Here is a 27,519-nt window from a genome sequence, read left to right as displayed (position 1 = left end):
CCCGCACCATCTCTCCAGCCACACATTTATCTGTTCTATCCTCCTATTTCTGTACTCACTAGCACGTGGCACCAGGAGTAATCCAGAGATTACTACCTTTGAGGTCCTGCTTATTAATCTCTTCCCTAGCTCCCTAAAATCTGCCTGCAGGACCTCACCCCTCTTTCTACCTATGTATTTGGTACCGATATGGACCACGACCTCTGGCTGTTGACCCTTCCCCTTCAGAATGCCCTGCAGCCGCTCAGTGACATCCTTGACCCTGGCACCAGGGAGGCAACATACCATCCTGGAGTTACGACTGCAGCTGCAGAAACACCTGTCTGTTCCCCTAACTATTGAATCACCTATCACTATTGCATTATTGACCACCTTCCTCCACTCCACCCCATGCCCCCCCCCACTCCCGCCGTACAGCTGAGCCACCCATGGTGCCTTGGCTCTGGCGGTACTCCTCCGAGGAACCATAGCCCTCGCCAGTATTCAGAACAGAATACCAGTTGGAGTGCAATGTGCGCTCGGGACTCCTGCACTACCTACCTGGTCCCCCTTGTCTGTCTGGCAGTCACCCATTCCCCCTCTGCCTGCAAACTCTTAAGCTGCGGGGTGACCACCTCCTGAAATGTGCTCACTACAGTGACGCCAGCCACTGCTCGAGCTCCGAAACCTGGAGCTCGAGCTCCTACAGCCAACGACACTTCCTGCAGATGTGGTGGTCCAGGACACGAGAAGTATCCTGGGCTTCCCACATGGCACAGAATGTGCTTTCGACAGGACTGAGATACCCTGCCATGCCTCTATTTAATAAACTACTATCTCAACTTTAGTTTAACCCACTGACCTAACTTAGAGAGAAAAAAGTCAAAAATTTACTCAAGTTTAACAAGAACCACAGAGATACTAAACACAAAGAAACTACATATTAGATATCTAGATACTTAACTTCGAGTCCTCCTTTTGAGTTGGAAGTGAGAAACTGCCTTCCTCCTCTCCACCAATTCCCACTATCGCCAAATTCTTCCACACTACTTGCAATCCACTCCAATTGTGATTTACCCAGCTCTGTCTCCAAGCTCTGTGCTCAAGCTCTCCTGTGCTTATGTTCTCCTCTTTTCAGTTAAAGAGGGATCATCGCAAAAATGGTGAAAAAGATTGTAAGAACGATAATGACGTTGTCCTTACACCACCACAGGAAGAAGGAAAAGTGATGGGGCATGATTATGATCAGAAAACTTATGTCGAGGAGGCATATTATGGGAAAATTACACAGAACGTTGCTGGTGCTACTGTCTGAAGAAAGCTGGCAGTCGAACAGTTGGAAGGGAAAGAACTTGGCTGAATGATGCAATGTGATGAGATGGAATGGGCAGCAGAACCATTCGAGTCATAGGGGGGGAAATTCAGCTGGTTTGCGCCTCCCACTAGCGCCTTAAGAGGGTGCTAATGGGGCGCAAAGCAACTAGTGCCCATGGGCAGCGATGTTTGCGCCGCTCACGAAATTGACCAGCCATTTTGCGGCGGTGCCAAACACGATCACCGCGATCTCCTGCGCCGGCAGAATGTGACGTCAGTCAAGTGTGCAACGCCCCAGTAGCGCCCTGGACCGGATATTGAGTGGCGCCCCCTGCCTTACCGCCTGCCGCTAGCAATGACAGGTTGAGGGGAGCGTTTTGCAGTCAGGAAGGGACTGGGGGAGCGCTATTTAAAGGCGACCGCTTCCTGCCTTTTTTTTGTTGGTGACATTTTTGCACCACGCATTCTGAGAGAGAGAGAGAAAGAGGCACTTCTGGAGCGATTCAACGCTGTGTGAAGGAGTTTTGGGTACTGAGCAGCACTTTGCACGTTCATTTTGATTTGCCCTTGTATCGATTTAGAAGAGACTGGGGGCTGCACTCTGAGCTCTTTCCCTGGGCCTCTCCATTGTTCTTTCCAGCAGATTTGATGTACAGGTCTCTCCAGGCTGAGATTCAAGGCTGCAATGAGCAGGATGCGGATGGAGAGCAAGATCGACCCTCCCCTTTAAGAACTGGCCAGCGCCATTGTGTCTGTGTTCCATTGCTGACTGACATCACATGAGCTTCACCAGCGCTCTGAGGTAGCTGGTAGTTGAAACTATGCCCCCTGGTTATTGACCCCTCTGCTAAGGGGAAAAGTTCCTTTCTATCTACCCTATCCATGCCCCTCATAATTTTGTACACCTCAATCAGGTCCCCCCTCAGCCTTCTCTGCTCTAAGGAAAACAACCCCAGCCTGTCCAGTCTCCCTTCATAGCTGAAGTGCTCCAGTCCAGGTAACATCCTGGTGAATCTCCTCTGCACCCTCTCCAATGCAATCACATCCTTCCTATAGTGTGGCGACTAGAACTGCACACAGTATTCCAGCTGTGGCCTAACTAGCGTTTTGTACAGCTCCATGATAACCCCCCTGCTCTTATATTCTGTGCCTCGGCTAATAAAGGCAAGAATCCCATATGCTGTTTTAACCACCTTATCTACCTGTCCTGCTGCCTTCAGGGATCTATGTACATGCACACCAAGGTCCCTCTGATCCTCTGTCCTTCCTAGGGTCCTACCATTCATTGTGTATTCCCTTGCCTTGTTAGTCCTCCCAAAATGCATCACCTCACACTTTTCAGGGTTAAATTCCATTTGCCACTGTTCTGCCCATCTAACCAACCCGTCTATATCGTCCTGTAGCCTGAGGCTTCCCTCCTCGCTATTTACCACGCCACCAATTTTCGTGTCATCTGCGAACTTACTGATCATACCTCCTACATTCATATCTAAATAATTAATGTACACTACAAACAGCAAAAGACCCAGCACCGATCCTTGCGGTACACCACAAGACACAGGCTTCCAGTCACAAAAACAACCTTCGACCATCACCCTCTGCCTCCTGCCACTAAGCCAATTTTGGATCCAATGTGCCAAATTGCCCTGGGTCCCATGGGCTATTACCTTCGTGACCAGTCTCCCATGTGGGACTTTGTCAAAAGCCTTACTGAAGTCCATGTCGACTACATCAACTGCATTACCCTCATCCACACACCTAGTCACCCCCTCGAAAGATTCAATCAAATTGGTTAGACATGATCTCCCCCTGACAAAGCCATGCTGACTATCCTTGATTAATTCTTGCCTCTCCAAGTGGAGACTAATTCTGTCCCTCAGAATTTTTTCCAATAATTTCCCTACCACTGATGTTAGGCTCACTGGCCTGTAATTCCCTGGTTTATCCCTACTACCCTTCTTGAATAATGGTACTACGTTAGCTGTCCTCCAGTCCTCTGGCACCTCCCCTGTGGCCAGAGAGTTCCTGAAAATTTGTGTCAGAGCCCCTGCAATCTCCTCCCTTGCCTCACACAGCAGCCTGGGATACATCTCGTCAGGACCTGGGGATTTATCCACTTTTAAGCCCGCTAAAACCGCTAGTACCTCCTCCCTCTCAGTACTAATTTGTTCAAGTATATCACAATCCCCCTGCCTGATTTCTATGCCTACATCGTCCTTTTCCATAGTGAACACAGATACAAAATATTCATTTAAAACCTCACCTACATCTTCTGGCTCTTCACACAGATTGCCACTTTGGTCCCTAATGGGCCCTTCTCTTTCCCTGGTTATCCTCTTGCCCTTAATTATATTTATAAAACACCGTAGGATTTTCCTTTATTTTGCCCGCCAGTTTTTTTCATGCCCCCTCTTCGCTCTCCTAATTTCTTTTTTAAGTACCCCCTTGTACTTTCTATACTCCTCTAGGGCTTCCACTGTTTTTAGTCCTTTGTATCTGCCAAAAGCCTCCCTTTTTTTCCTAATTCATTCTTGTATATCCCTTGACATCCTGGGTTCCGTGGGCTTGTTGGTCCCACCCTTGACCTTTACAGGAACCTGTTGGCGTTGTACTCTCTCTATTTCCTTTCTGAAAGACTCCCACTGCTCTGATGTGGATTTTCCTACAAGTAGCTGATCCCAGTCCACTTTGGCCAGATCCTGCCTTATCATATTAAAATCTGCCTTCCCCCAATTTAGAACCTTTTATTTCCGGTCCATCTTTGTCCTTTTCCATGACTACCTTAAATCTCACCGAATTATGGTCACTTGTCACCAAAATGCTCTCCTACTGACACTTCTACCACTTGCCGGGCTACATTCCCTAGAATTAGGTCCAGTACCACCCCCTCTCTTGTAGGACTTTCTACATGCTGGCTCAAAAAGCTCTCCTGGATGCACTTTAAGAATTCCGCACCCTCTAAGCCTTTCACACTCTGACTATCCCACTTAATATTGCAGGCTTATACATCTAACTACGCAGAGAGCAAAATAGCTGATCCCATTCCACTTTGGCCAGATCCTGCCTTATATTAAAATCGGCCTTCCCCCAATTTAGAACCTTTATTTCCGGTCCATCTTTGTCCTTTTCCATGACTACCTTAAATCTCACCGAATTCGGTGAGATTTAAGGTAGTCATGGAAAAGGACAAAGATGGACCGGAAATAAAGGTTCTAAATTGGGGGAAGGCCGATTTTAATATGATAAGGCAGGATCTGGCCAAAGTGGACTGGGATCAGCTACTTTGCTCTCTGCATAGTTAGATGTATAAGCCCCCAAAGCAGAGGAGGCGTATTGAGAGCATCTTCCATTTGGCTCGGCGGTTATTGACTCGTTGAGGTAGAATTTACTTTGTTGGTGGTGGGACACGGGTCCGTAGTGGCTCAACTGACTGATTTATTCTTCAAAAGGGAAAATTATGCTTGGCGTGTAATGGGCGGTTGATCCCCTACGCGCCCCTGTTCCGCCATCGCTGAAAGTGGAAATCTAACTCCACATTGTCTCCACGTTTACTTCAACCAGTACGCGGGCATGTCGGGCACAGGCTGTTGGAATAAGCAGGCCCTTTATTTTTATTTAGTTGACTTTCTAATTTAATGATCAGTGGCACATTTTATTGTGCAGTATTTAAATACAATGGAAATTACTTCTTGTGCGATTTCATTTAGACTAAAGAAGATTCCAATGCCCCTGTTTACTTCTTGTGTCGCTGAACTCTTAATTTTGTTTAATGACCACCCACATAGAGTGGAAATCTCAGTGATGCTCTTCCATTACGTCGCACCCGAAGGTGCACTGGGATGTGAGTCACTAAATATGAGCAACCTTTATTGTAAAAAAAAAACTAAGAATCTGCGTTGGTGGAGAAACACATCTTGGGTAAAGTGATTAGTGACCTGTCCCATCAACATGATGAGGCGTTTTACAAAGTTTGCGTAATTTAACCCCGTAGTACCCTATTTTTGCCATGACAGATCTCGGTTAAGCCACGTAGACAGCTATTACACTTTGCGACTTCCAACGGCCGAGTAGGATGGAGAGCACCTACACGTTGTGATGAAGTTTGGGTTAAAGGCAGATGTACGGGCTTCTCCGTGTTCTAGTTGGCGAGATCATATCTAGAGCAGCAATTCCAGTACAGAGCTTTAGATCTTAGACGTGAATCTGCCTGAAGAACAAAAACAGCTGTCAAGATAGTTGAACTGAGTTGCTGCCATAACCACTTTTGAATTTGTGGCTTTTGTCTGGGCTTTTGCCCAGTAAGCTGGGCCTCGGGGAGTTTATATAAAGAATATAAATCTCCCTCTACGGATGGAAAATTAACATATTCTATTCATACCATTTCTATAAATCCTCAGGTCCACATTGATAAGTTGGGCAAATTCTGGACTCCAGATTTTTGCAGTTGTTCCATACTTGTACATATTGATGGCAATTTTAAAAACAATTTTCAACTGTCAACATTGCTGGTAACTTTTTCTCCTCCCCAGCCTTTTGCTCGCCCTCCTTTTTCCCACCCGGCTTTCCTTGTGCCCTCTCCCTTTCACTCTCTTCCCCGCCCCCCTTCTCTCTCTTCCCCGCCCCCCTTCTCTCTCTTCCCCGCCCCCCTTCTCTCTCTTCCCCGCCCCCCTTCTCTCTCTTCCCCGCCCCCCTTCTCTCTCTTCCCCGCCCCCCTTCTCTCTCTTCCCCGCCCCCCTTCTCTCTCTTCCCCGCCCCCCTTCTCTCTCTTCCCCGCCCCCCTTCTCTCTCTTCCCCGCCCCCCTTCTCTCTCTTCCCCGCCCCCCTTCTCTCTCTTCCCCGCCCCCTTTTCTCTCTTCCCCGCCCCTTTTCTCTCTTCCCCGCCCCTTTTCTCTCTTCCCCGCCCCTTTTCTCTCTTCCCCGCCCCTTTTCTCTCTTCCCCGCCCCTTTTCTCTCTTCCCCGCCCCTTTTCTCTCTTCCCCGCCCCTTTTCTCTCTTCCCCGCCCCTTTTCTCTCTTCCCCGCCCCTTTTCTCTCTTCCCCGCCCCCTTTCTCTCTTCCCCGCCCCCTTTCTCTCTTCCCCGCCCCCTTTCTCTCTTCCCCGCCCCCTTTTCTCTCTTCCCCGCCCCCTTTTCTCTCTTCCCCGCCCCCTTTTCTCTCTTCCCCGCCCCCTTTTCTCTCTTCCCCGCCCCCTTTTCTCTCTTCCCCGCCCCCTTTTCTCTCTTCCCCGCCCCTTTTCTCTCTCCCCCGCCCCTTTTCTCTCTCCCCCGCCCCTTTTCTCTCTCCCCCGCCCCTTTTCTCTCTCCCCCGCCCCCTTTTCTCTCTCCCCCGCCCCCTTTTCTCTCTTCCCCGCCCCCTTTTCTCTCTTCCCCGCCCCCTTTTCTCTCTTCCCCGCCCCCTTTTCTCTCTTCCCCGCCCCCTTTTCTCTCTTCCCCGCCCCCTTTTCTCTCTTCCCCGCCCCCTTTTCTCTCTTCCCCGCCCCCTTTTCTCTCTTCCCCGCCCCCTTTTCTCTCTTCCCCGACCCCTTTTCTCTCTTCCCCGACCCTTTTCTCTCTCCCCGCCCCCTTTTCTCTCTCCCCGCCCCCTTTTCTCTCTCCCCCGCCCCCTTTTCTCTCTCCCCCGCCCCCTTTTCTCTCTCCCCCGCCCCCTTTTCTCTCTCCCCCGCCCCCTTTTCTCTCTCCCCCGCCCCCTTTTCTCTCTCCCCCGCCCCCTTTTCTCTCTCCCCGCCCCCTTTTCTCTCTCCCCGCCCCCTTTTCTCTCTCCCCGCCCCCTTTTCTCTCTCCCCGCCCCCTTTTCTCTCTCCCCCGCCCCCTTTTCTCTCTCCCCCGCCCCCTTTTCTCTCTCCCCCGCCCCCTTTTCTCTCTCCCCCGCCCCCTTTTCTCTCTCCCCCGCCCCCTTTTCTCTCTCCCCCGCCCCCTTTTCTCTCTCCCCCGCCCCCTTTTCTCTCTCCCCCGCCCCCTTTTCTCTCTCCCCCGCCCCCTTTTCTCTCTCCCCCGCCCCCTTTTCTCTCTCCCCCGCCCCCTTTTCTCTCTCCCCCGCCCCCCTTTCTCTCTCCCCCGCCCCCCTTTCTCTCTTCCCCGCCTCCCTCTCCCCGCCCCCCGCCTCCCTCTCCCCGCCCCCCGCCTCCCTCTCCCCGCCTCCCTCTCCCCGCCTCCCTCTCCCCGCCTCCCTCTCCCCGCCTCCCTCCCCCCGCCTCCCTCTCCCCGCCCCCCGCCTCCCTCTCTCTCTCTCTCTCTGTCCCTCTCCTTTTGCCTGCACCCATCATTGCTGACCTCCAGAATATAATCCATTTGCTCTGATGGGCCTTGTTGTTACCTTGGGAAACTAATCAGCACGATACAAATCATGTTACCTGACGTAATTTAGCATTGAACCTAGATTAGTCACGAGGAACATTATCTAACTGGTGCCTGAGGTTCCTGCTGTCGTATTCCTTCAGCTTTTGATGCTGATGAGTACAATGGTGGAAGATTGAAAAATTTGTGGTTTTTTCTCTGCTGTTTGATTTTTTTTTTATTATATCTAGTATGATTTTTGAAAATCTTTTTTTAAAAATTGCTCCATTCTCATACAAGAAAGAGCTAATGTCAGGATAAAAAAAAATATTTTACAAAGTGTAACTATCTGACAAACTTGGCAAACAAAAATGGGGACGCGTCTTCGGGGTTCGATACTTTAAATCCATGTCCTGAATTCGACATTTATTTTGGAGCCTAATGGGTTGAAATTTCATTGTGGGATAACACATTTCCATTGTAAAAGGGGTTTAACTGCATTAGAATAATGCTGTTCCATCTGTCCCCTCCAATTAATACTTTTGCTTGGCACTGCTATTTTATAGATTGTTAGACAGAACAATGCATCATTAAACACAATGGACGGGCAAGCACCAGAAGATGTTGACTTGCAAACCATGCGGTAAGTTGTTCAGGCTTTTCTCTTTTTAAAAAAAAAACGTTTAAAGTGTCCGTGTCAGCCATGGCTCAGCTGGTAGCACTCTCGCATCTCAGTCAGAAGGTTGTGTGTTCCACTCCACTCCAAGTCCCAACCAAAGACTTGAGCACAAAATCTAGGCCGACACTCCAGTGCAGTGCTGAGGGAGTGTTGCACTGCCTGAGGTGCCGTCTTTCGGATGAAACTTTAAACTGAGGCCCCATCTGCGCTCTCAGGTGAACGTAAAGGATCCCATGGCACTATTTCGAAGAAGAGCAGGGGAGTTGTCCCGGCCGATATTTATCCCTCAACCAACCTCACTAAAACAGATCATCCGGTCATTATCACATTTCTGTTTGTGGGACCTTGCTGAGCGCAGATTGGCTGCCGTGTTTCCTTACATTGTGACAGTGACTCCACTTAAAAAGTACTTGATTTGCTGTAAAGTGCTCTGGGACGTGCTGAGGTTGCAAACGGTGCTGTATAAATGCAAGTACTTTTATTTGTAAAATTTCCACAAGCATGATGTGTGTCCGTAGGGAAACTGTTCACAAAGTGTATCGCAGGCAAAGAGGCCTGATTTATGGTAAGCAGCTGGTTCCCAGTACCACCGGTGAGGGAGGCATTCTAACTCATTCTTCCATAGAAACCAGCACAGCACCCAACTCTTGACCCATTCGATAGCTTTTGCCTCCACTATACTATCTGGAAAACTATTCCAGATATCAATCACTCTTGTTTGAAGAATTGCTTGCAGGCATCTGCCCTGAACGTGCTTGTCATCAGTTAGCACCTTGTCCTGCAGTTGTCGTCCAACTTAAATAAAAACTGAAATAAAAGGCGATTTATTTAGATTTTAAATCAAAAAGGCGTAAACGATGCTTTTGTACCATTTTACACTTCCCTCCTTGTTTGAGGTCCTCTTCTAAACGCACCTGAGATTTAATCAATGATTTCCTGAAACAGTATGTGGCTCAGTCTGCTGAAGTGGTTTGACAGGGGAGGATGGAGGTGATTACTCGGAGGAAGAAGTTCCTGATATGTTTCAACCATATCAGTCTGAACTGCAAGTATCGGAAAGTGATGTAGAATAAGTGGTAGAACAAAAATAGAATAGGAAACAATAGTCAGTAAATTGAGATGACTGAAAGGTAAAAGGTTTATGAAAAAAACATTGCAAATTAGATGCAAGTTATGCCGTAAGCCTGCCTTATTTTCATCTTTCGGTTTCAAATTATGTTGTGCATCAATACATCAGTTGCAGCACTAATATTGCACAGCACGATTTCAATTAATTTACTGTTTGTAATTGTTTTAAGGAAATTATGCTCAAAAATATAATTAAATATTTTACCTGTGGAATTGCTTTTAGGCTGAAAATATGCACGTATTGGAAGCACACATAAACATAGAAGATACGAGCAGGAGTAGGCCATTCGGCCCCTCGAGCCTGCTCCGCCATTCAGTGAGATCATGGCTGATCATCCAAATTCAGTACCCTGTCCCTGCTTTCTCCCCATACCCCTTGATCCCTTTAGCCTTAAGAAATATATCCAACTCCTTCTTGACTATATTTAATGAATTGGCCTCTACTGCCTTCTTTTGTAGAGAATTCCACAGGTTCACCACTCTCTGGGTGAAGACATTCCTCCTCATCTCAGTCCTAAATAACTTACCCCTTATCCTTAGACTGTGATCCCTGGTTCTGGACTCCCCCGCCATCGGGAACATTCTTCCTGCATCTAGTCTGTCTAGCCCTGTTAGAATTTTATAAGTTTCAATGAGACCCCCTCTCATTCTTCTAAACTCTAGCAAATATAAACCTAATCGACCCAATCTCTCTTCATACGTCATTTCTGCCATACCAGGTATCAGTCTGGTGAATCTTCGCTGCACTCCCTCCATGGCAAGAACATCCTTCTTCAGAAAGGCAACCAAAACTGCACACAATACACAAGGTGTGGTCTCACCAAGGCCCTGTACAACTGCAGCAAGACATCCTTGCCCCTGTACTCTAATCCTCTCGCTATGAAGGCCAACATACCACTTGCCTTCTTAACCACCTGTTGCACCTGCATGCTTACCTTCAGCGACTGGTGCACAGGGAAACCCAGGTCTCGTTGCACTTCCCCTTTTCCCAATCTATTGCCATTCAGATAATCTGTCTTCCTGTTTTTGCCACCAAAGTGGATAACCTTGCATTTATCCACATTATACTGCATTTGCCCAATCACCCAACCTGTCCAAATCATACTGGAGTTTCTCTGCATCTTCCTCACAGCACACACGCCCACCCAGCTTTGTGTCGTCTGCAAACTTGGAGATATTACATCTAGTTCCCTCGTCTAGATCATTAATATATATTATGAATGAATAGCTGGGGTCCTAGCACTGACCCCTGCGGTACCCCACCAGTCACTGCCTGCCACTCGGAAAAAGACCCGTTTATTCCAACTCTTTGCTTCCTGTCTGCCAACCAGTTCTCTATCCAAGTCAGTACCTTGCCCCCAATCCCATCTGCTTTAACTTTGCACACTAATCTCTTATGCGGGACCTTATCGAAAGCCTTCTGCAAGTCCAAATACACCACATCCACTGGTTCTCCGTTATCTATTCTACCAGTTACATCCTCAAAAAATTCCAGTAGATTAGACAAGCATGATTTAACTTTTGTAAATCCATGTTGACTTTGTCCGATCCTGTCACGGTTTTCCAAGTGCTCTGCTATTACATCTTTTATAATGGACTCTAGCATTTCCCCCACTACCCATGTCAGGCTTACCGGTCTATAATTCCCCGTTTTCTCTCTACCACCTTTTTTAAATAGTGGGGTTACATTAGCTACCCTCCAATCCATGGGAACTCTTCCAGAGTCTATCGAATTTTGGAAGATGACCAGCAATGCATCTACTATTTCTAGGGCCACTTCCTTAAGTACCCTAGGATGTAGATTATCAGGCCCTGGGGATTTATCGGCCTTCAATCCTGTCAATTTCCCTAACACCATTTCCCTACAAATACTGTCGCAGTTTAGTTGGACAGTATCCTTACCTTTTCAAATTGAAATTTGTAAAGCTATCTCCGCAAAAGTTTGGAGTGTCATACACATAAATTCGACCTACAGACCTACACCCATTCTGATTATCTTTATTATGTCCGTGTATAATTGAGACACGGACTGCAGGAGTTGATTATAACAAGTCTTTACTGAATGGAGACAACCTGGAAACTGAAACTACAGAAGCCTGCTAGGGCCTTTTATACAGGGGTGGTCACTGCCGGTACTGCAATCTGAGACCAGTTATTCCCTTAAAGGTACATACACAACAATCTTTCCTTGTGTGTAAAACTTTTATCTGGATTTCCTCCACCTTCGTATCCTATCCTGCTAAGAGGCAAGGTTTATTTTTTTTCCCCAGTTACTTGTCATTTGTTAAATATGGCATACAGCCAGAGTGGTCTGTGGATACAAGGCACAACACTGCACCTCAGTTAATAGGAAGTGGCACCCCGCTGCTTAAGATGCAATTTCCCAAATTCAGAATTCCTGATATAGATGCTTCATCTACCCAATAGGCCAATGTTTGTGCATCCTTCCCACCACCTAATGCCGTTTGGGAGAGCTGAACATGCTGGCCTGCCCCCAATCTGTTGTCCATCTGGATGAACCACTCAGAAGTGGTTGGACTCGATGTTCCCCCTAATTTTTTTTGGCACTACGCGGCCCCTTTTAAGGGGTTGCGCAGGCCATTCAAAATACCACACATGCGCGGTTTTTGTATTGAAAAGCTGGCTGCGCTGGGTCCCTGGAGCGCTGCACGGCCACACAGCTTACAGGGAAACCGTGGTTAGACTCTTTCCCCTTTTGCCCCAACACCTGACCACCAGAAGTTGCAACAGGCAACTTGCCGATCAAGGAAAGTCAGTCTGCAAATATCAACGGTAGCCAGATTCCCCCCACCCCCCAAGCATGAGCAACAAGTTGCCAAGTTAGCCAGGCAGTTGTTTCAGGGCATGGAGCTCCTCCGCGCACCCCCCCCCACCACCACCACCCTGTCAAAACAAATTCATTCTGACCATAAAATTGTGTACGTGAATTCCTGAGTAATTTGCACTCTATTCTCATAATTACCTTACAGCCAAGCTCATATCAACATTATCGCTGGTGCCTGTATGGCAATGGGCCTTCGATTTGCAGGTTCCTCCAATGCAGCGGCTTTCAATTGTTTGGTAGGTAATGTCATCAAGAGTTTTTTTAATGTCGAAGCTTAATTCACGAGGCTTTTGTCACTTCGCCATTGTTGTTGGCTGCTGTTTCCAATTAATATACCAGAAAGTGTCTCCGTGTATACTGTAGTAACTATTGTTTTTCATTGTCTAGTACAAATATGTGAAAATGTTTCTGGAGTCTGTCTCCTCACCTGTGGCAGCACTGGTAAGTTCTATTTTTTTGTCTCCTTGCATTTTATGATCAAGTCATAGTTGTAGGGTTAGATTGTTGGTTGTATTTCTTATATTTTTGTGCTTGTTGAAGTAAGGGATGTTTTATCAAGCATGTCCAGCTCGGGTAAAGTTTTTTTCTCTTGTAGGTCCATGCTCATTAAATTGACCAAACTCACTTCACCGAGGATTCTCAGTCAGAGGAGACATTTTATCCCATCAATCTAGGCCGGATTTGAACCCAGGTCCCAGAGGTGAAAAGACCCACACCTCCCACTTTTTTTTTGAGGGTTCATTCATCTCAAGATAATAACATTTCAAAGTGCGAAACACACATTAAGTGAATTGCAAGGAACATTTCAAAAATTAGTGTCCTTCATTGCTGCTTCGCTGAGTTTTCTTTTAATGATGGCGAATTGTGTTTGGAAAGAGTGCTCCAGCCTGCTGCAGCTCCCTGTTACAGTGTGACTTGATGGTCGGGTGCACCCTCCTTCCCAACAGCTGAGCTGTCAATCTCGCCGTGTTCATAGAATCATAGAACTTTACGGCACAGAAGGAGGCCATTCGACCCGTCGTGTCTGTGCTGGCCAAAAAAGAGCTATCCAGCCTAGTCCCACTTTGCAGCTCTTGGTCCGTAGCCTTGTAGGTTAGGGCACTTCAAGTGCATATCCAAGTACTTTTTAAATGTGTTGAGCATTTCTGCCTCTACCACCCTTTCAGGCAGAGAGTTCCAGACCCCCACCACCCTCTGGGTGAAAAAAGTTCTCCTCAACTCCCCTCTAATCCTTCTACCAATTATTTTAATCTATGCCCCCTGGTTATTGACCTCTCTGCTAGGGGAAATAGCTCCTTCCTATCCACTCATAGCTAAAATTCTCCAGTCCTGGTAACGTCCTCGTAAATCTCCTCTGTACCCTCTCTAGTGCAATCACATCTTTCCTGTAATGTAGTGACCAGAACTGCACACAGTACTCTAGCTGTGGCCTTACTCGTGTTTTATACAGTTCAAATATAACTTCCCTGCTCTTGTATTATATGCCTCGACTAATAAAGGAATGTATCCGTATGCCTTCTTAACCACCTTATCTACCTGTCCTGCTACCTTCAGGGATCTGTGGACATGCACTCCAAGGTCCCTCTTGATTGGAGGCTTCCTTCCTGTCGGCAGTGACTGCGTTGGCTGCGAACTGGGAGCAGCTCACCTGGCCAGTTCCTCAGCTGCAGCCGATGCACACACCAGAAAGATCAGTAGAGACAACGGAGGAAGCTCCCTGATGGTTCAGAGAGGTTCTCCGGTTAGCAGCTGTGCCATACAGACTGCGAATGTCCCTGGTTCCATTCCTAGTCCCTGCTCAGTTACAGGTCTCTGGTGGGGCAGCACGTAGGGGCATTGCAGTTGTACTCTGTTAGGGAGGGGGGGAATTCGACCATAGGTCCCACTCCTGATCACTGTCCAGCAACGCCTCCTGGAAGTGTGCATATGCAGACTTTATTTTGCAGAACCTGTTGGGAAGAAGGCGGGACTTCCCCTTTCGGGTTTTTGACCCGCCTACTTCGACGTCCGGCCAATCCGCGCGATTTTCCCTTGATTGACCTTGTTGAGCCCACCCAGCGGGCTGAGCAGGCCAGTTAAGGGCCACCCGGCAACAGGTAACGTCACAGACTGAAATTTCATCTGTCAAGAGTCCTTGACAGATGAAATATCAGTGTCTCACAGCTGTTTGAAGCTGTGAAACACTGACACTCTGAGTTCTAAGCTGAGTCATTCTGCACAGACTCAGTTAGAACTCTCACCGGCACTCAAAGCTGAAGGCTGTCACTTTTGACGGATCGCAGCCGTTCAGCTTTCAGTTCCGGCTGAGTGATGCGCTCCCGACGGCTACAGGAAGAAAGGCTGTGAAGGTAAGTACAGGTAAGTAAAAGTTCTTTACACACTTTAGACACACCAAACACACTTACCTTTGCACTCATGCACCCATCACTCACCTGAGCGCCGACATCGCGACCCCTCCAACTCCTTCAACCCAACGGCCCGCCTGCTCTACCTGGCGTGGTTTGGAGCCGTCGGGAATCCCACACGAAACCCCTCAAAATAGGGATTAGGCTAAAAACTGCCTGTTAACTACCTGTTAACAGGCAGTTAATTGGCACTAACCCCTTCCCGCCTGGTTTCGGCAGGTCCCAGTGCGGGGCAGGTACCCGCCGCCCCTGAAACTTACGTTGGGCGGGATGGTGGCGGGACCCCCAAATTCTGGATTCCCCCCCACCACACGCCTGAAACCCCGCCTGCCGGCTGGGGGGAAATCGGGGCCTAGGTGACAACAGGATCAAGCTACTCTGTGATGCCCTCCGCAATCAAATAATCTAAATAATCTACCAACCCTTAGCAGTCAAGGCTCACACTTAAATAATGGTCAGTCGGGCGAGGTACCAGAGGGCGACTAGTGTATGTGGAACTATACGCCAGTAAGGAGACACCTACAGGGAGTGGAAAAGAAAGGCCAATACTAAGATGGCTGTGGAGGAGAAGCAAAATAGAAAGACAATGTGTATTAACCAAAAATGATGATGCTGGAAATACTGTGAGGTGCATAATTTTACATGTTATAACCCATCGTGTATTTTATAGTCCTGAGGCTGCTAAACTTGTCAACGTAACGTGATGATTCTTATCATTAAAGACTTCGAATCATAGCATCTTGCAACACAGAAACAGGCCATTCAGCCCATCGTGCCTGTGTCAGCTCTTTGGTAGAGCTATCCAAGCAGTCCCACTGCTCCGCTGTTTCCCCATAGACCCTGCAAATTCTTTCCTTTTCAAATATTTATCCAATTCCCTTTTGAAAGTTACTATTGAATCTACTTCCACCACCCTTTCAGTGTATTTCCCGCATAAGTGATTAGCGTGTAAAGTTAAGGCACATGGGATTGGGGGCAAGGTATTGACTTGGATAGAGAACTGGTTGGCAGACAGGAAGCAAAGAGTTGGAATAAAGGGGTCTTTTTCCGAGTGGCAGGCAGTGACTAGTGGGGTACAGCAGGGATCGGTGCTAGGACCCCAGCTATTCACAATATATATTAATGATCTAGACGAGGGAACTAGATGTAATATCTCCAAGTTTGCAGATGACACAAAGCTGGGTGGACGTGTGTGCTGTGAGGAGGATGCTGAGAAACTCCAGTATGATTTGGACAGGTTGGGTGATTGGGCAGAAGCATGGCAGATGCAATATAACGTGGATAAATGCGAGGTTATCCACTTTGGTGTCAAAAACAGGAAGGCAGATTATTATCTGAATGGCAATCGATTGGGGGAAGGGGAAGTGCAACGAGACCTGGGTGTCCTTGTGCACCAGTCGCTGAAGGTAAGCATGCAGGTGCAGCAGGCGGTTAAGAAGGCAAATGGTATGTTGGCCTTCGTAGCGAGAGGGTTTGAGTACAGGAACAAGGATGTCTTGCTGCAATTGTGCAGGGCCTTGGTGAGACCACATCTTGAGTATTGTGTGCAGTTTTGGTCGCCTTATCTGAGGAAGGATGTTCTTGCCATGGAGGGGGTGCAGCGAAGATTCACCAGGCTGATACCTGGGATGGCAGGAATGATATATGAGGAGAGAATGAGTCGATTAGGCTTATACTCGCTGGAGTTTAGAAGAATGAGGGGATCTCATTGAAACTTATAAAATTCTGACAGGACTGGACAGACTAGATGCAGGGAGAATGTTCCCGATGGTCGGGGAGTCCAGAACCAGGGGTCACAGTCTAAGGATAAGGGGTAAGCCATTTAGGACAGAATTGAGAAATTTCTTCACCCAGAGAGTGGTGAACCTATGGAATTCTCTACCAAAGAAGGCAGTAGAGGCCAATTCATTAAATATAGTCAAGAAGGAGTTGGATATATTTCTTAAGGCTAAAGGGATCAAGGGGTATGGGGAGAAAGCAGGGACAGGGTACTGAATTTGGATGATCAGCCATGATCTCATTGAATGGCGGAGCAGACTCGAGGGGCCGATTGGCCTACTCCTGCTGCTATGTTTCTATTCCAGATCATCACAACTCACTGCATGAAAAAAATTCTTCTCATCTTCCTTCTGGTTCTTTTAGCAATTACCTTAAATCTGAGTCCTCTGGTTACTGACCGTCCTGTCAGTAGAAACCGTTTCTCCTTATGTACACTATCAACACCCTTCATAATTTTGAACACCTCTATTAAATCTTCCCTTAACCTTCTTTACTCGAAGGAGAACAATCCCAGCTTCTCCAGACTCTCCACATAACTGAAGTCCCTCATCCAATACCACTCTCTCCAAAGCCTTGACATCCTTCCTAAAGTGTGGTGCCCAGAATTCAACATAATACTCCAGCTGAGGCCTAACCAGTGACTTATAAAGTTTACCATAATTTCCTTGCTTTTGTATAATGGAGTGACTGCTGCCAGCAACCGGAAACTACGCAGAAGTGAACTACGCATTAATCTGGAACCGGAAGCTTGATGTTTCTGTTTTTTAACACGAGCCCACTCCCTCCCCGGCATTTTTCCTCAGAGCCCGCTCCCTCCCCGGCATTTAAAAAATGTTTTTAACGCGCCCACTTCTGTAACAAGCCAGAAGCACGCATGCGCAGAACACTTCTACGCGGCTTCCGGTTCGTTGGCAGCAGTCGTGTCCTTTGTATAAAGTTTTAGCAAAACTTCCTGACTTGCTTAAAAAAAAAATAGAAAATGCCAGTAGACTTGGTCCAATAGGTTCCAGTCACGAGCACCGTTATGAAAATGTCTGGTTTTCCAAATGATTGGTGAATACACGGCACGGTCTTTTTCCTTTGTTAAACAGTCAAAAGTGTAGTCTTCACAAAATTAAGAAGGGTTGATGCACTGCACCCAGGATAAGGGGTCGGCCATTTTGGACTGAGATGAGGAGAAATTTCTTCACTCAGAGGGTGGTGAATCTTTGGAATTCTCTACCCCAGAGGGCTGTGGATGCTCAGTCGATGAGTATATTCAAGACAGAGATCGATAGATTTTTGGGCACTAAGGGAATCAAGGGATATGGGGATAGGGCAGGAAAGTGGAGTTGATGTAGATCTTATTGAATGGCAGAGCAGGCTCGTGGGGCCGTATGGCCTACTCCTGCTCTTATTTCTTATGTTCTTATGTAATTGCTCCCACAGTGAGCACAATCAGATGGCCTAATGCAATCTGAAAGATATTATTGAGGAGCTCACTTTGCTCTCGTGTACTCCCAAACAGTTGATTGAAAGGCCCCGTTAACAGGGACCAGGCAATAGGCTACCTGCCCAAAGATCTCAGTCAAGGAAGAGTGCCCTGGTCCTCGAGAAGAATAGGAGAAAATAAATAACAAAAATAGAGATGGGGGTGGGGGGAGGGGGAAAAGGAAGAAACCGGTGGACTTTCACAGGTGGTTACCTTTCAACTTCGCAGGCTGGCCACCACAACCTGGAAACCTGTTTGAGTGTGGCTCTGCTTGCCCTTGCCTTAGTGATGGCAGGCACTGGGGACTTGAAAGTCCTCCAGCTGTGTCGATTCATGCACAAAAGAACTGGAGGAGAGATGAATTACGGCTTCCACATGGCGACTCATATGGCTCTTGGCCTCCTGTTCTTAGGAGGGGGAAGGTAACTTTGAACTGTTTTATTTGCAAACTACATTAACAAGATTGTGCTCAAGGTGATGGGGAATCGAACTCTTCCTATTTCAGTTACCCAGTATTGGTAGGGTGCCTCTCCATGTCAGTTATAGCACAGCCAGATACAGAGCAAAACTCAAAACAAAAGCAAAATACTGTGGAAGCTGGCAATCTGAAATAAAAACAGAAAATGCTGGAAAATACTCAGCCAGTCAGGCAGCATCTGTGGAGAGAGAAACAGAGTTAACGTTTCAGGTCGATGACCTTTCATCAGAACTATAAAATTCCCTGTACTCTGCACCCAACACCTTGCCTCAACCCCAACCTCAGAAAAGCACCCACTACTGCACCAGTGTGACATTTTCCCATTTCCCACAGCAGCCATCTTGTGGCCTATGGTTGCCAATTAGTGCTAAATTAGGGACAGTTTTGCTCTGTAGGCCTGTGCCCACTAGGAACTGGATTGACATTGGTTAGACACTCACTTCACAGACCTTTAGAAAACTTGCATCCCATAGGTTTGGGCTTGATTTTGAACCCAGAGATGAAAGGCCAGCATTTAAGATAAATTTTTTAAAAATCTTTGCGAATACGTCAACTTGTTAAATATTCACTAATTACAATTATTTTTGAGTATTGACGCCAGGAAAGCACCAGGAACCATCCGTACTACAATAGCAAAATACTGCGGATGCTGGAAATCCAAAATAACAACAGAAAACGCTGGAAAAACTCAGCAGGCCAGGCAGCATCCGTGGAGAGAGAAACAGAGTTAATGTTTCAGGTCAAAGACCTTTTGTCCGAACTGGAAAAACGCAGGAAATGGAAAGCAAGTTTAGGGGCTGGGAAAAGGGGGAGGGAAAAGAACAAAAGGGAAGGTTAGTGATCGGATAGAAAGCAGGAAAGATTAAGAGACATTGAGAGACATTAAGAGATATTCAAGGCAAGAGGAGGTGGTAATGGGACAGGTTAAGGAACAAAGGATGGCTCTAGATGAAGTGTGAATTGCGCTGGCAGAATGAAGGACCGCTGCCATGTGGGAGGGAAGAAAAAAAGGCCAAACAGAGTGTGGATAAAAATATATATATATATATGTGATAGGGGCCGAGGTTATGATCTGAAATTGTTGAACTCGATGTTGAGTCCAGAGTGCTGTAGAGTGCCTAATCGAAATATGAGGTGCTGTTCCTCGAGCTCAAGGTGATGGGGTCCCTAGTTGTTCTCAGCCAGTTCATCATTAGTGTGCAACAGGTGGCCTAATTTTTTTCAGGTTAAGGAAAGAAAAAAAATCCACCCGATCACCAAAGAGAAACCCCCTCCCCGCAAATGTTAGGAACTCGCAGCAGATCTGTCAGCATCTGTCAGAAAAAATACAGGTGAACATTTCAGGTGTTTCTTAAGAACTGATGAAAGCTGTACACACAAAACACTGATCTACCCTTTACCTTTCCAGGCCCTGACAGACCTGCTGTGCATCACCTCCAGCATTTTCTGTTCCCTCTCCTGCTCCCAGTACAGTGACTCCTGCTAGTAAGTGCACCTGCAGCCATCGGGTGGGGTCAGCATTGGGCTCGGCTGTGTTGCTCCTCACAGTCAAATAGCCCTCCGATTTTTCACTGCTGAGAATGGGCACTGGGGCAAGGTAGCTGAGGGCAGCCGTCGCCCATGGCAACGTACCACGGCATGAATTGCCTTCCAGGAAAGGAGGTGTGAAAAATTGGGAGAGCGGGAAAGCAAGTTATAATTGAGAGGATCGCAGAACTATTTCTAATTACAGTACTATCAGTATATGTGTATGTTTCACTGGTACAATGTATCCATTGTTCCACATTCTTCTAGAGAACACAATTGTGATTTAAATAAAAACAGAAAATGCTGGAGATAATCAGCAGGCCAGGCAGCATCTGTGAAGAGAGAAACAGAGTTAATGTTTCAGGTCAATATTAAGAGATATTCGAGGCAAAATCTAGAGCCATCCTTTGTTTCTTAATCTGTCCCATTACCATCTCCTTTTGCCTTGAATATCTCTTAATGTCTCTTAACCTCTCCTGCCTTCTACCCTATCACAGACCTCCCCTTTTGTTCTTTCATTTCCCCCCCCCCCCTTTCCCAGCCCCTGCACTTGCTTAAAAATCTGTTCCATTTCCTGCTTATTTTCCAGTTCTGACGAAAGGTCATCGACCTGAAACGTTAACTCTGTTTCTCTCTTCACAGATGCTGCCTGACCTGCTGAGTATCTCCAGCATTTTCTGTTTTTATTTCAGATTTCCAGCATCTGCAGTATTTTCTTTTTGTATTGTAATTTAAATGGTGTAAATCAGTACTGATTGTTAAATGTGAGGCATTCATTTCTGTGCGAGTGTGAGGTAAACATTGCCTTAAATGTGTGTTTCATTTCACTCGCCTTACTTCACCTGCTTCACTCACCTACCTACCCTATTCAACCCACCACACTCACTCGTCCCTACACTCACTCATCTCATCCAACTGCCCCCCTCAGCCACCCACACAACTCACTCTCCTCCCATCCCTGTCTCGCCCACCTAACCGTCCCGCCCATCTCACTCGCCACCCAAGCACTCTTCCCACATCCCACCCACCTCGCTCATCCTCCCACCCACCTCGTTCATCCTAGCAACCCCCAAGCCCACCTCACTCATCCACCCACCTCATCCACCAGCCCACCTCGCCTACCCATGCCACCCAACACAACCAGCACGCACCTCTCCCTCATCCAATACACTTAATTGCCGTCCCACCCCACTTAATCACCAGCCTGCCTCACTCGCCCAGCCAGTTGCTTGCCCCTCACTACCCCTTTCACACCTCACCCCTCCCCTTGCCATGAATCCACCTCTCTAACCCTGCTCACCAGCCCTCCCCCCCGCTAGTCCCCGCATCTCACTCGCCCCACCCACCTCGCTTACTGCAGCCACCTCCTCTTCCCCACATCCATCCACACCTCACTCGGTGACCCACCTTTTCAATGGGCTTGGCAAAATACACCGGAATGGAGATAATCGGGTGAACTTTCTGTGTAGCCGCAACTGTGATGCAAAACCCTGTCCACATGCTTTTCTGTGTGACTGAAATTGGTATAATTTGTGGGTTCTGCTAACCTGCTTTTAACAGTCATTTTGTAAAGAGATGAATCTTCCTACAATTGTTTTCATTTGTGTTTTTTAAAATGTCCCTTTAAATGTCTATTACAGATACTCATTGTGCACATCCAATTCTGCAATCGCAGCTCTTCTTTGTGCACTTTATCCTCGCTTCCCAGCTCACAGCACTGACAATCGGTAAGTGTGTATTTGTGCTACATTAATAAAAATTGCAGCGTACCAATGTCAATTTGTAGTCTTGGTTATTTTTACTAAGAGCCCCATAGATCTTATCTAGAAGTGCCCTAACTCTTGGAAGGTCTAATCCCATTGCTGTCCAGACATGGTAGGTTTTCATCATCGTTCTACCCCTTCCCTTTTGACTCTGAATAATCTGTCCTCAGCAGGTGCCTTAGCTTCATCCCCTAAGCCCTCACCTCATCTAATTCCAAGCTTGATGTGATGCCGAGCTCCTCTTCAGCCACTACCGTGTTGCTTTTTTGGCTGGTAATCTCCCTACAGCCTTGAATCTGACCCTTTTTCTCTTGTCTCCAGACTCTCCCGCCTCCTGCACTTTCATCGGGAACTGTGACCATCTGAGTTTCTCCACTCCCCTTACTCTAATCTAGCTCCCTCTGAGCTTGTAGCTCTCCGTTCTCTCAGCTCCAACCCTCCTGACTGAGGTGATGCTGCTGTTGTATGATGGAAGGACCTCTACCTAGCTGAAGTCAAACACTATCTTTCTCTGGGCCATTGTCCCACAACCAAATATCAAACCATCAATTCTTAGACTGTCCCTGATCTGAAAACATCCAGAGATCACAGAAATCACAGAAACCCCACAGTGCAGATAGAGGCCATTTCGGCCCATCGAGCCTGCACCGACACATATCCCACCCGATCCCCGTAACCCCTACACCAACACATATCCCACCCTAACCCCACGTATTTAATCCCCCTAACACTAAGGGTCAATTTATCATAGTCAATCATCCTAACCCGCACATCTTTGGACTGTGGGAGGAAACCGGAGCACCCGGAGGAAACCCACGCAAACACGGGGAGAATGTGCAAACTCCACACAGACAGTCACCCGAGGCTGGATTCGAACCCGGGTCCCTGGCGCTGTGAGGCAACAGTGCTAACCACTATGCCACTCCACTCCACTCCCTCTAATCTTGTTCCACCTTCATACAGCCCATTTCTTCGCTCTTCCCAAAATAATGCAAACAGGCCTGTCCCTGCTAACTCATTGTTTCAGCTTGTTCTTGTCCCATTGAACTAGTCTTATCCTATCTTGACTCCATTCTTCCCTTGGTACTTTCATATGTAAACATAGCAGAACAAGAGGACACCTAATAGAGGTATTCAAAATTATGAGGGGTTTTGATAGAGTAAGTAGGGAGAAACTGTTTCCTCTGGTAAGTGAGTCGGTAACCAGAGGTCATAGTTTTAATATAATTGGCAAAAGAAGTAGAGGGGAAATGTGGAGACATTTTTTCACATAGAGGGTTGTTAAGATCTGGAACGTACTACCTGAAAGGGTGGTGGAAGCAGATTCCACAGGAACTTTCAAAAGGCAATTGGACGTGTATTTGAAGAGGACTAATTTGCAGAGTTATGGGGAAAAGGCTGGGGTGCGGGTCTAAATTGGACAGATCTTTCAAAGAGCTGGCACAGGCACCCCGGGCCGAACGACCTCCTTCTGTGCTGTAAGATTCTATGATATGATTATATGTAACCCCTGTTCATTTACATCTTCCCACACCACTGTCTGGGGCCCCAAACACTTCTTCCATGTGAGACAGCAAGTTACATTTACTGTATTCACTCCCCATGGTATAGTATCTCCAACATTGTGGAGAGCAAACGTAGATTGGGTGACTGCTTAGCCAAGCTTTTTTTTTCTGTCTGCCAAGTGTTATCCTGGCCTACTCGTGGCTCTGTTATTCAACTCCTTCCCCCCACCACTCTGACCGTTCTGTCTTTGGTTTCCTACACTGCGTCGACCAAGCTTGAAGCAAATTTTTGGAAGAGTATCATCTCTCTGCTGGCCACACTGTAGATCTCTGGTCTGCACACTGACTTTTAACAACTTCATACCTCTGTTAGCTCCCCAATTTCCTTGCCCATTGCTCCCATCCATTTTCCTTTTCATGCCCTTCCATTTTGAAGTGGGTTTGTTTTTGTGTATGTTTTTATTGACACGGGGTGGAAAAAATAAGCACGCATTGCACTGGCAGGATTTCATCCTGGGCTTCCAGATGGGTGGCTGAAAACAGCCACCATTGGTGGATACCTTCTCCGCCACAAATGGTGCATAGTTTGACAGACCAAGAGGGCTGGATGGAAAAGTACAAGGATTTATATCCTCTAATAGCTTACATCAGTCAAGATAGAGACTCCCGGAAGAACAGGATGTTCTCCTTTGACTATTTTTATTTTGACCTCTTTCTGACCTTGATTGATTGTTTAGAACTGACAATGCAGTTGCTTATTAAAAGGCCTTACCGTTTCCATTCATGCGGGGGAGCACAATGCACAAGAGAGAAATTTGACCAAGGCTTTGAAGACCTTGAAGCAGTGAGGGCTGAGTCATTGCAATTTTTTTCTTTTATATGCAGATATCACCTTCAGGCACTGAGGCATTTGTACGTTCTGGCTGCTGAGCCACGTCTCCTAGTGCCCGTTGATGTGGATACAAACACACCATGTTATGCCCTCATCAAGGTTACCTATAAGGTATGTGAGTTGGAGTTGACTGTGTTTATAATCAAAGCAGAACTGAACAATTGGGTATGACTTTCTTCATTCCAGCATCTTGTACATGACGCATGAGCAAGCCAATTTATCAAAGGAAACAAACCATGAGTATTGTCACTCGAAGAGGTTTGACCGTTCATGATCGCTTTAATCTCAACCGTTTGACATTCTTACCTGAACATGATAACCGTGACTTTCCAGGCTTGTCTCTGGTTGAAGAGCCCACCTGCAAGGAATGGTTGCACCACTGTTTCCCACGTTGCGCTTGGCTATCTTGTACTGAATATAATCAGTCTAAGAAATCCAGCTGAGCCAAGTAGGGTGTTGCCAAGCACACGCCGCCAATCAGTGCCAGGGAAGTGCCAGCGCTGCACTGTGCGGAGGACTGAATGATTTCAGTCACACTGCCAAGAACTCAACGGTGTCAGATGGCACAAGCACCAAAGGAATGTTGGCACCAACTGCTGACGAATTCTGTGTAAATCAAGGGCAGCACCTGGTCCCTCCAAGAAGGTGACTATCAGTCCAGTAACACAGGACTCTTTACAGAAATGGATCCCTGAGCTAAGATGTCCCCGCACTACTGCTGAAACAACCTCCATACTGGTTAGCATGGATATCCTTCAAGCTATACTCTCTTGGGAATAGTCAGAATGATGCGCATCAGTATCTCTGAGGAACATTGGCAATTCTATCAAATTCTAACACTAGAAATTCTAACTTCTAAACAAGCATAACTTTGTGGGATCACTTAATTCACATCTACTTTCAGGGCATGGTTCCCATCTGCATCGTTCTCATGCAAAACTCCTCCTACTGAGACTTGCACAGACTTCCCCTGGGGAGCAGGATTTGAGGTTATGGCAGTATTATGGCAAACTGGGTTGTGTGTAATGGGACAACACTCTGGTGATCCACTACGTAAGCAAGCAGAGGAGGCGTCCTGTTCCCACGCCCTTTGTCAATATGCAGCCCTTTTAGTATACCAGTGTCTGGTTCAAATTACTCTATTGGCTCACCAGCTCTAGAAAGCAGAAGGCTGAGAGGTGACCTGATAGAGGTCTTTAAAATTATAATGGGATTCGATAGGGTAGACGCAAAGGGGATGTTTCCACTTGTAAGGAGTCCAAAACAAGGGGATATAACTCTAAGATAGTGATGGTTTCTGTATACATTTGTTTACTTTTCCCTGATCCCACAGGCAGTTAAAAAGATATAAGCAGACAGAGCAAAAGTTACACGGGTAATTTGTCCAAACCCTGGACGCATTTCATTTGAAATCCAGGCCTTTGAAACATAGAAGATAGGAGCAGGAGTAGGCCATTCAGCCCCTCGAGCCTGCTCCGCCATTCAATGCGATCATGCTGATCATCCAATTTCAGTACATAGAAACACAAGGCCTTCGATAAGGTCCCGCATAAGAGATTAGCGTGTAAAGTTAAGGCACATGGGATTGGGGGCAAGGTATTGACTTGGATAGAGAACTGGTTGGCAGACAGAAAGCAAAGAGTTGGAATAAACGGGTGTTTTTCCGAGTGACAGGCAGTGACTAGTGGGACACCGCAGGGATCGGTCCTTGGACCCCAGCTATTCATAATATATATTTATGATCTAGACAAGGGAACTAGATGTAATATCTCCAAATTTGCAAACGACACAAAGCTGGGTGGGCGTGTGTGCTGTGAGGAGGATGTCGAGAAACTCCCGGATGATTTGGACATGTTGGGTGATTGGGCAGAAACATGGCAGATGCAATATAACGTGGATAAATGTGAGGTTATCCACTTTGGTGGCAAAAACAGGAAGGCAGATTATTACCTAAATGGCAATAGATTGGGAGAAGGGGAAGTGCAACGAGACCTGGGTGTCCTTGTGCACCAGTCGCTGAAGGTAAGCATGCAGGTGCAGCAGGCGGTTAAGAAGGCAAATGGTATGTTGGCCTTCGTAGCGAGAGGGTTTGAGTACAGGAACAAGGATCTCTTGCTGCAGTTGTACAGGGCCTTGGTGAGACCACATCTGGAGTATTGTGTGCAGTTTTGGTCGCCTTGTCTGAGGAAGGATGTTCTTGCCATGGAAGGAGTTCAGCGAAGATTCACCAGGCTGATACCTGGGATGGCAGGAATGACGTATGAGGAGAGATTGGGTCGATTGGGCTTGTACTCGCTGGAGTTTAGAAGAATGAGAGGTGATCTCATTGAAACTTATAAAATTCTGACAGGACTAGACAGACTAGATGCAGGAAGGATGTTCCCGATGGTCGGAGTCCAGAACCAGGGGACACAGTCTAAGGATAAAGGGTAGGCCATTTAGGACAGAAATTAGGAGGAATTTCTTCACCCAGAGAGTGGTGAACCTGTGGAACTCTCTACCACAGAAGGCGGTGGAGGCCAGTTCATTAAATATATTCAAGAAGGAGTTGGATATATTTCTTAAGGCTAAAGGGATCAAGGGATATGGGGAGAAGGCAGGGACAGGGTACTGAACTTGGATGATCAGCCATGATCGCATTGAATGGCGGAGCAGGCTCGAGGGGCCGAATGGCCTGCTCCTATCTGCTCCTGCTCATATCTGCTCCTGCTCCTATCTATCCTGCTCCTGTTTCTATAGAAAGGAGAAGGGTGTTTGGGGGTTCCTATCCCTGGTGATCAATGCCTTCATTAATTCCTGCAAGCCATTCATAAATAGAGATTGTAGCAGAAAATGGAAAAATAAATTGTTCAATGATATTTTACTGAGACAATTAATACTAATCTAAGCATCTTCAGCAACTGATTGACATTGGTTTTAAACCTGCTTCTATTTGGACTCATGATGCAGCTCCTTGTCTTTCATGAACCATTTAAGTGGTAAAACGTCCCAAGGCGCTTCACAGGAGCGTTACCAAACAACATTTTGACACCAAGTCACATGAGATATTGGGGTAGGTGACAAAAACCAGCGAGTGGTTAGGATCTGGAATGCACTGCCTCAATATCCCTTTTATAATATGGAGCCCAGAACTCTTTACAGTACTCCATGTACAAGTTTAACATAACTTCTCTGCTTTTCAATTCTATCACTGTGGGGAAAAAAAAAATTATTTGTTTTATTATGGGCATCGCTGGCAAGGCCAGCATTTATTGCCCATCCCTAGTTGCCCTTGAGAAGGTGGTGGTGCGCTGCCGCCTTGAATCGCTGCAGCCCGTGTGGTGAAGGTACTCCCACAGTGCTGTTAGGGAGGGAGTTCCAGGATTTTGACCCAGCGACGATGAAGGAGCAGCGATATACTTCTAAGTCAGGATGGTGTGTGACTTGGAGGTGGTGGTGTTCCCATGTGTCTGCTGCCCTTGTCCTTCTAGGTGGAAGAGGTCG

The 27,519-nt window shown here is 47.0% G+C and overlaps 1 protein-coding gene across 4 annotated transcripts in view; it reads left to right on the top strand.

Annotated features, from left to right (window-relative positions):
- Nucleotides 1-27,519, top strand: part of anapc1 (anaphase promoting complex subunit 1) — a 234,040-nt gene that overhangs the window by 169,052 nt on the left and 37,469 nt on the right. For all 4 annotated transcript variants that reach the window (XM_085997868.1, XM_085997869.1, XM_085997866.1 and 1 more), the window contains exons 35-40: nucleotides 8,131-8,207; nucleotides 12,362-12,452; nucleotides 12,604-12,657; nucleotides 18,100-18,293; nucleotides 21,517-21,603; nucleotides 24,030-24,147. In XM_085997868.1, the coding sequence (XP_085853994.1) occupies nucleotides 8,131-8,207; nucleotides 12,362-12,452; nucleotides 12,604-12,657; nucleotides 18,100-18,293; nucleotides 21,517-21,603; nucleotides 24,030-24,147 (621 nt within the window). The remainder of the gene's footprint in view (nucleotides 1-8,130; nucleotides 8,208-12,361; nucleotides 12,453-12,603; nucleotides 12,658-18,099; nucleotides 18,294-21,516; nucleotides 21,604-24,029; nucleotides 24,148-27,519) is intronic.

This window comes from Somniosus microcephalus, chromosome 9, assembly GCF_052327205.1.
Source record: "Somniosus microcephalus isolate GS21.2 chromosome 9, FLI_Smic_1.0, whole genome shotgun sequence".
NCBI lineage: Eukaryota > Metazoa > Chordata > Chondrichthyes > Squaliformes > Somniosidae > Somniosus > Somniosus microcephalus.
Note: the sequence above shows the minus strand (reverse complement) of the source record. Positions and strands in the feature narration are given on the sequence as shown.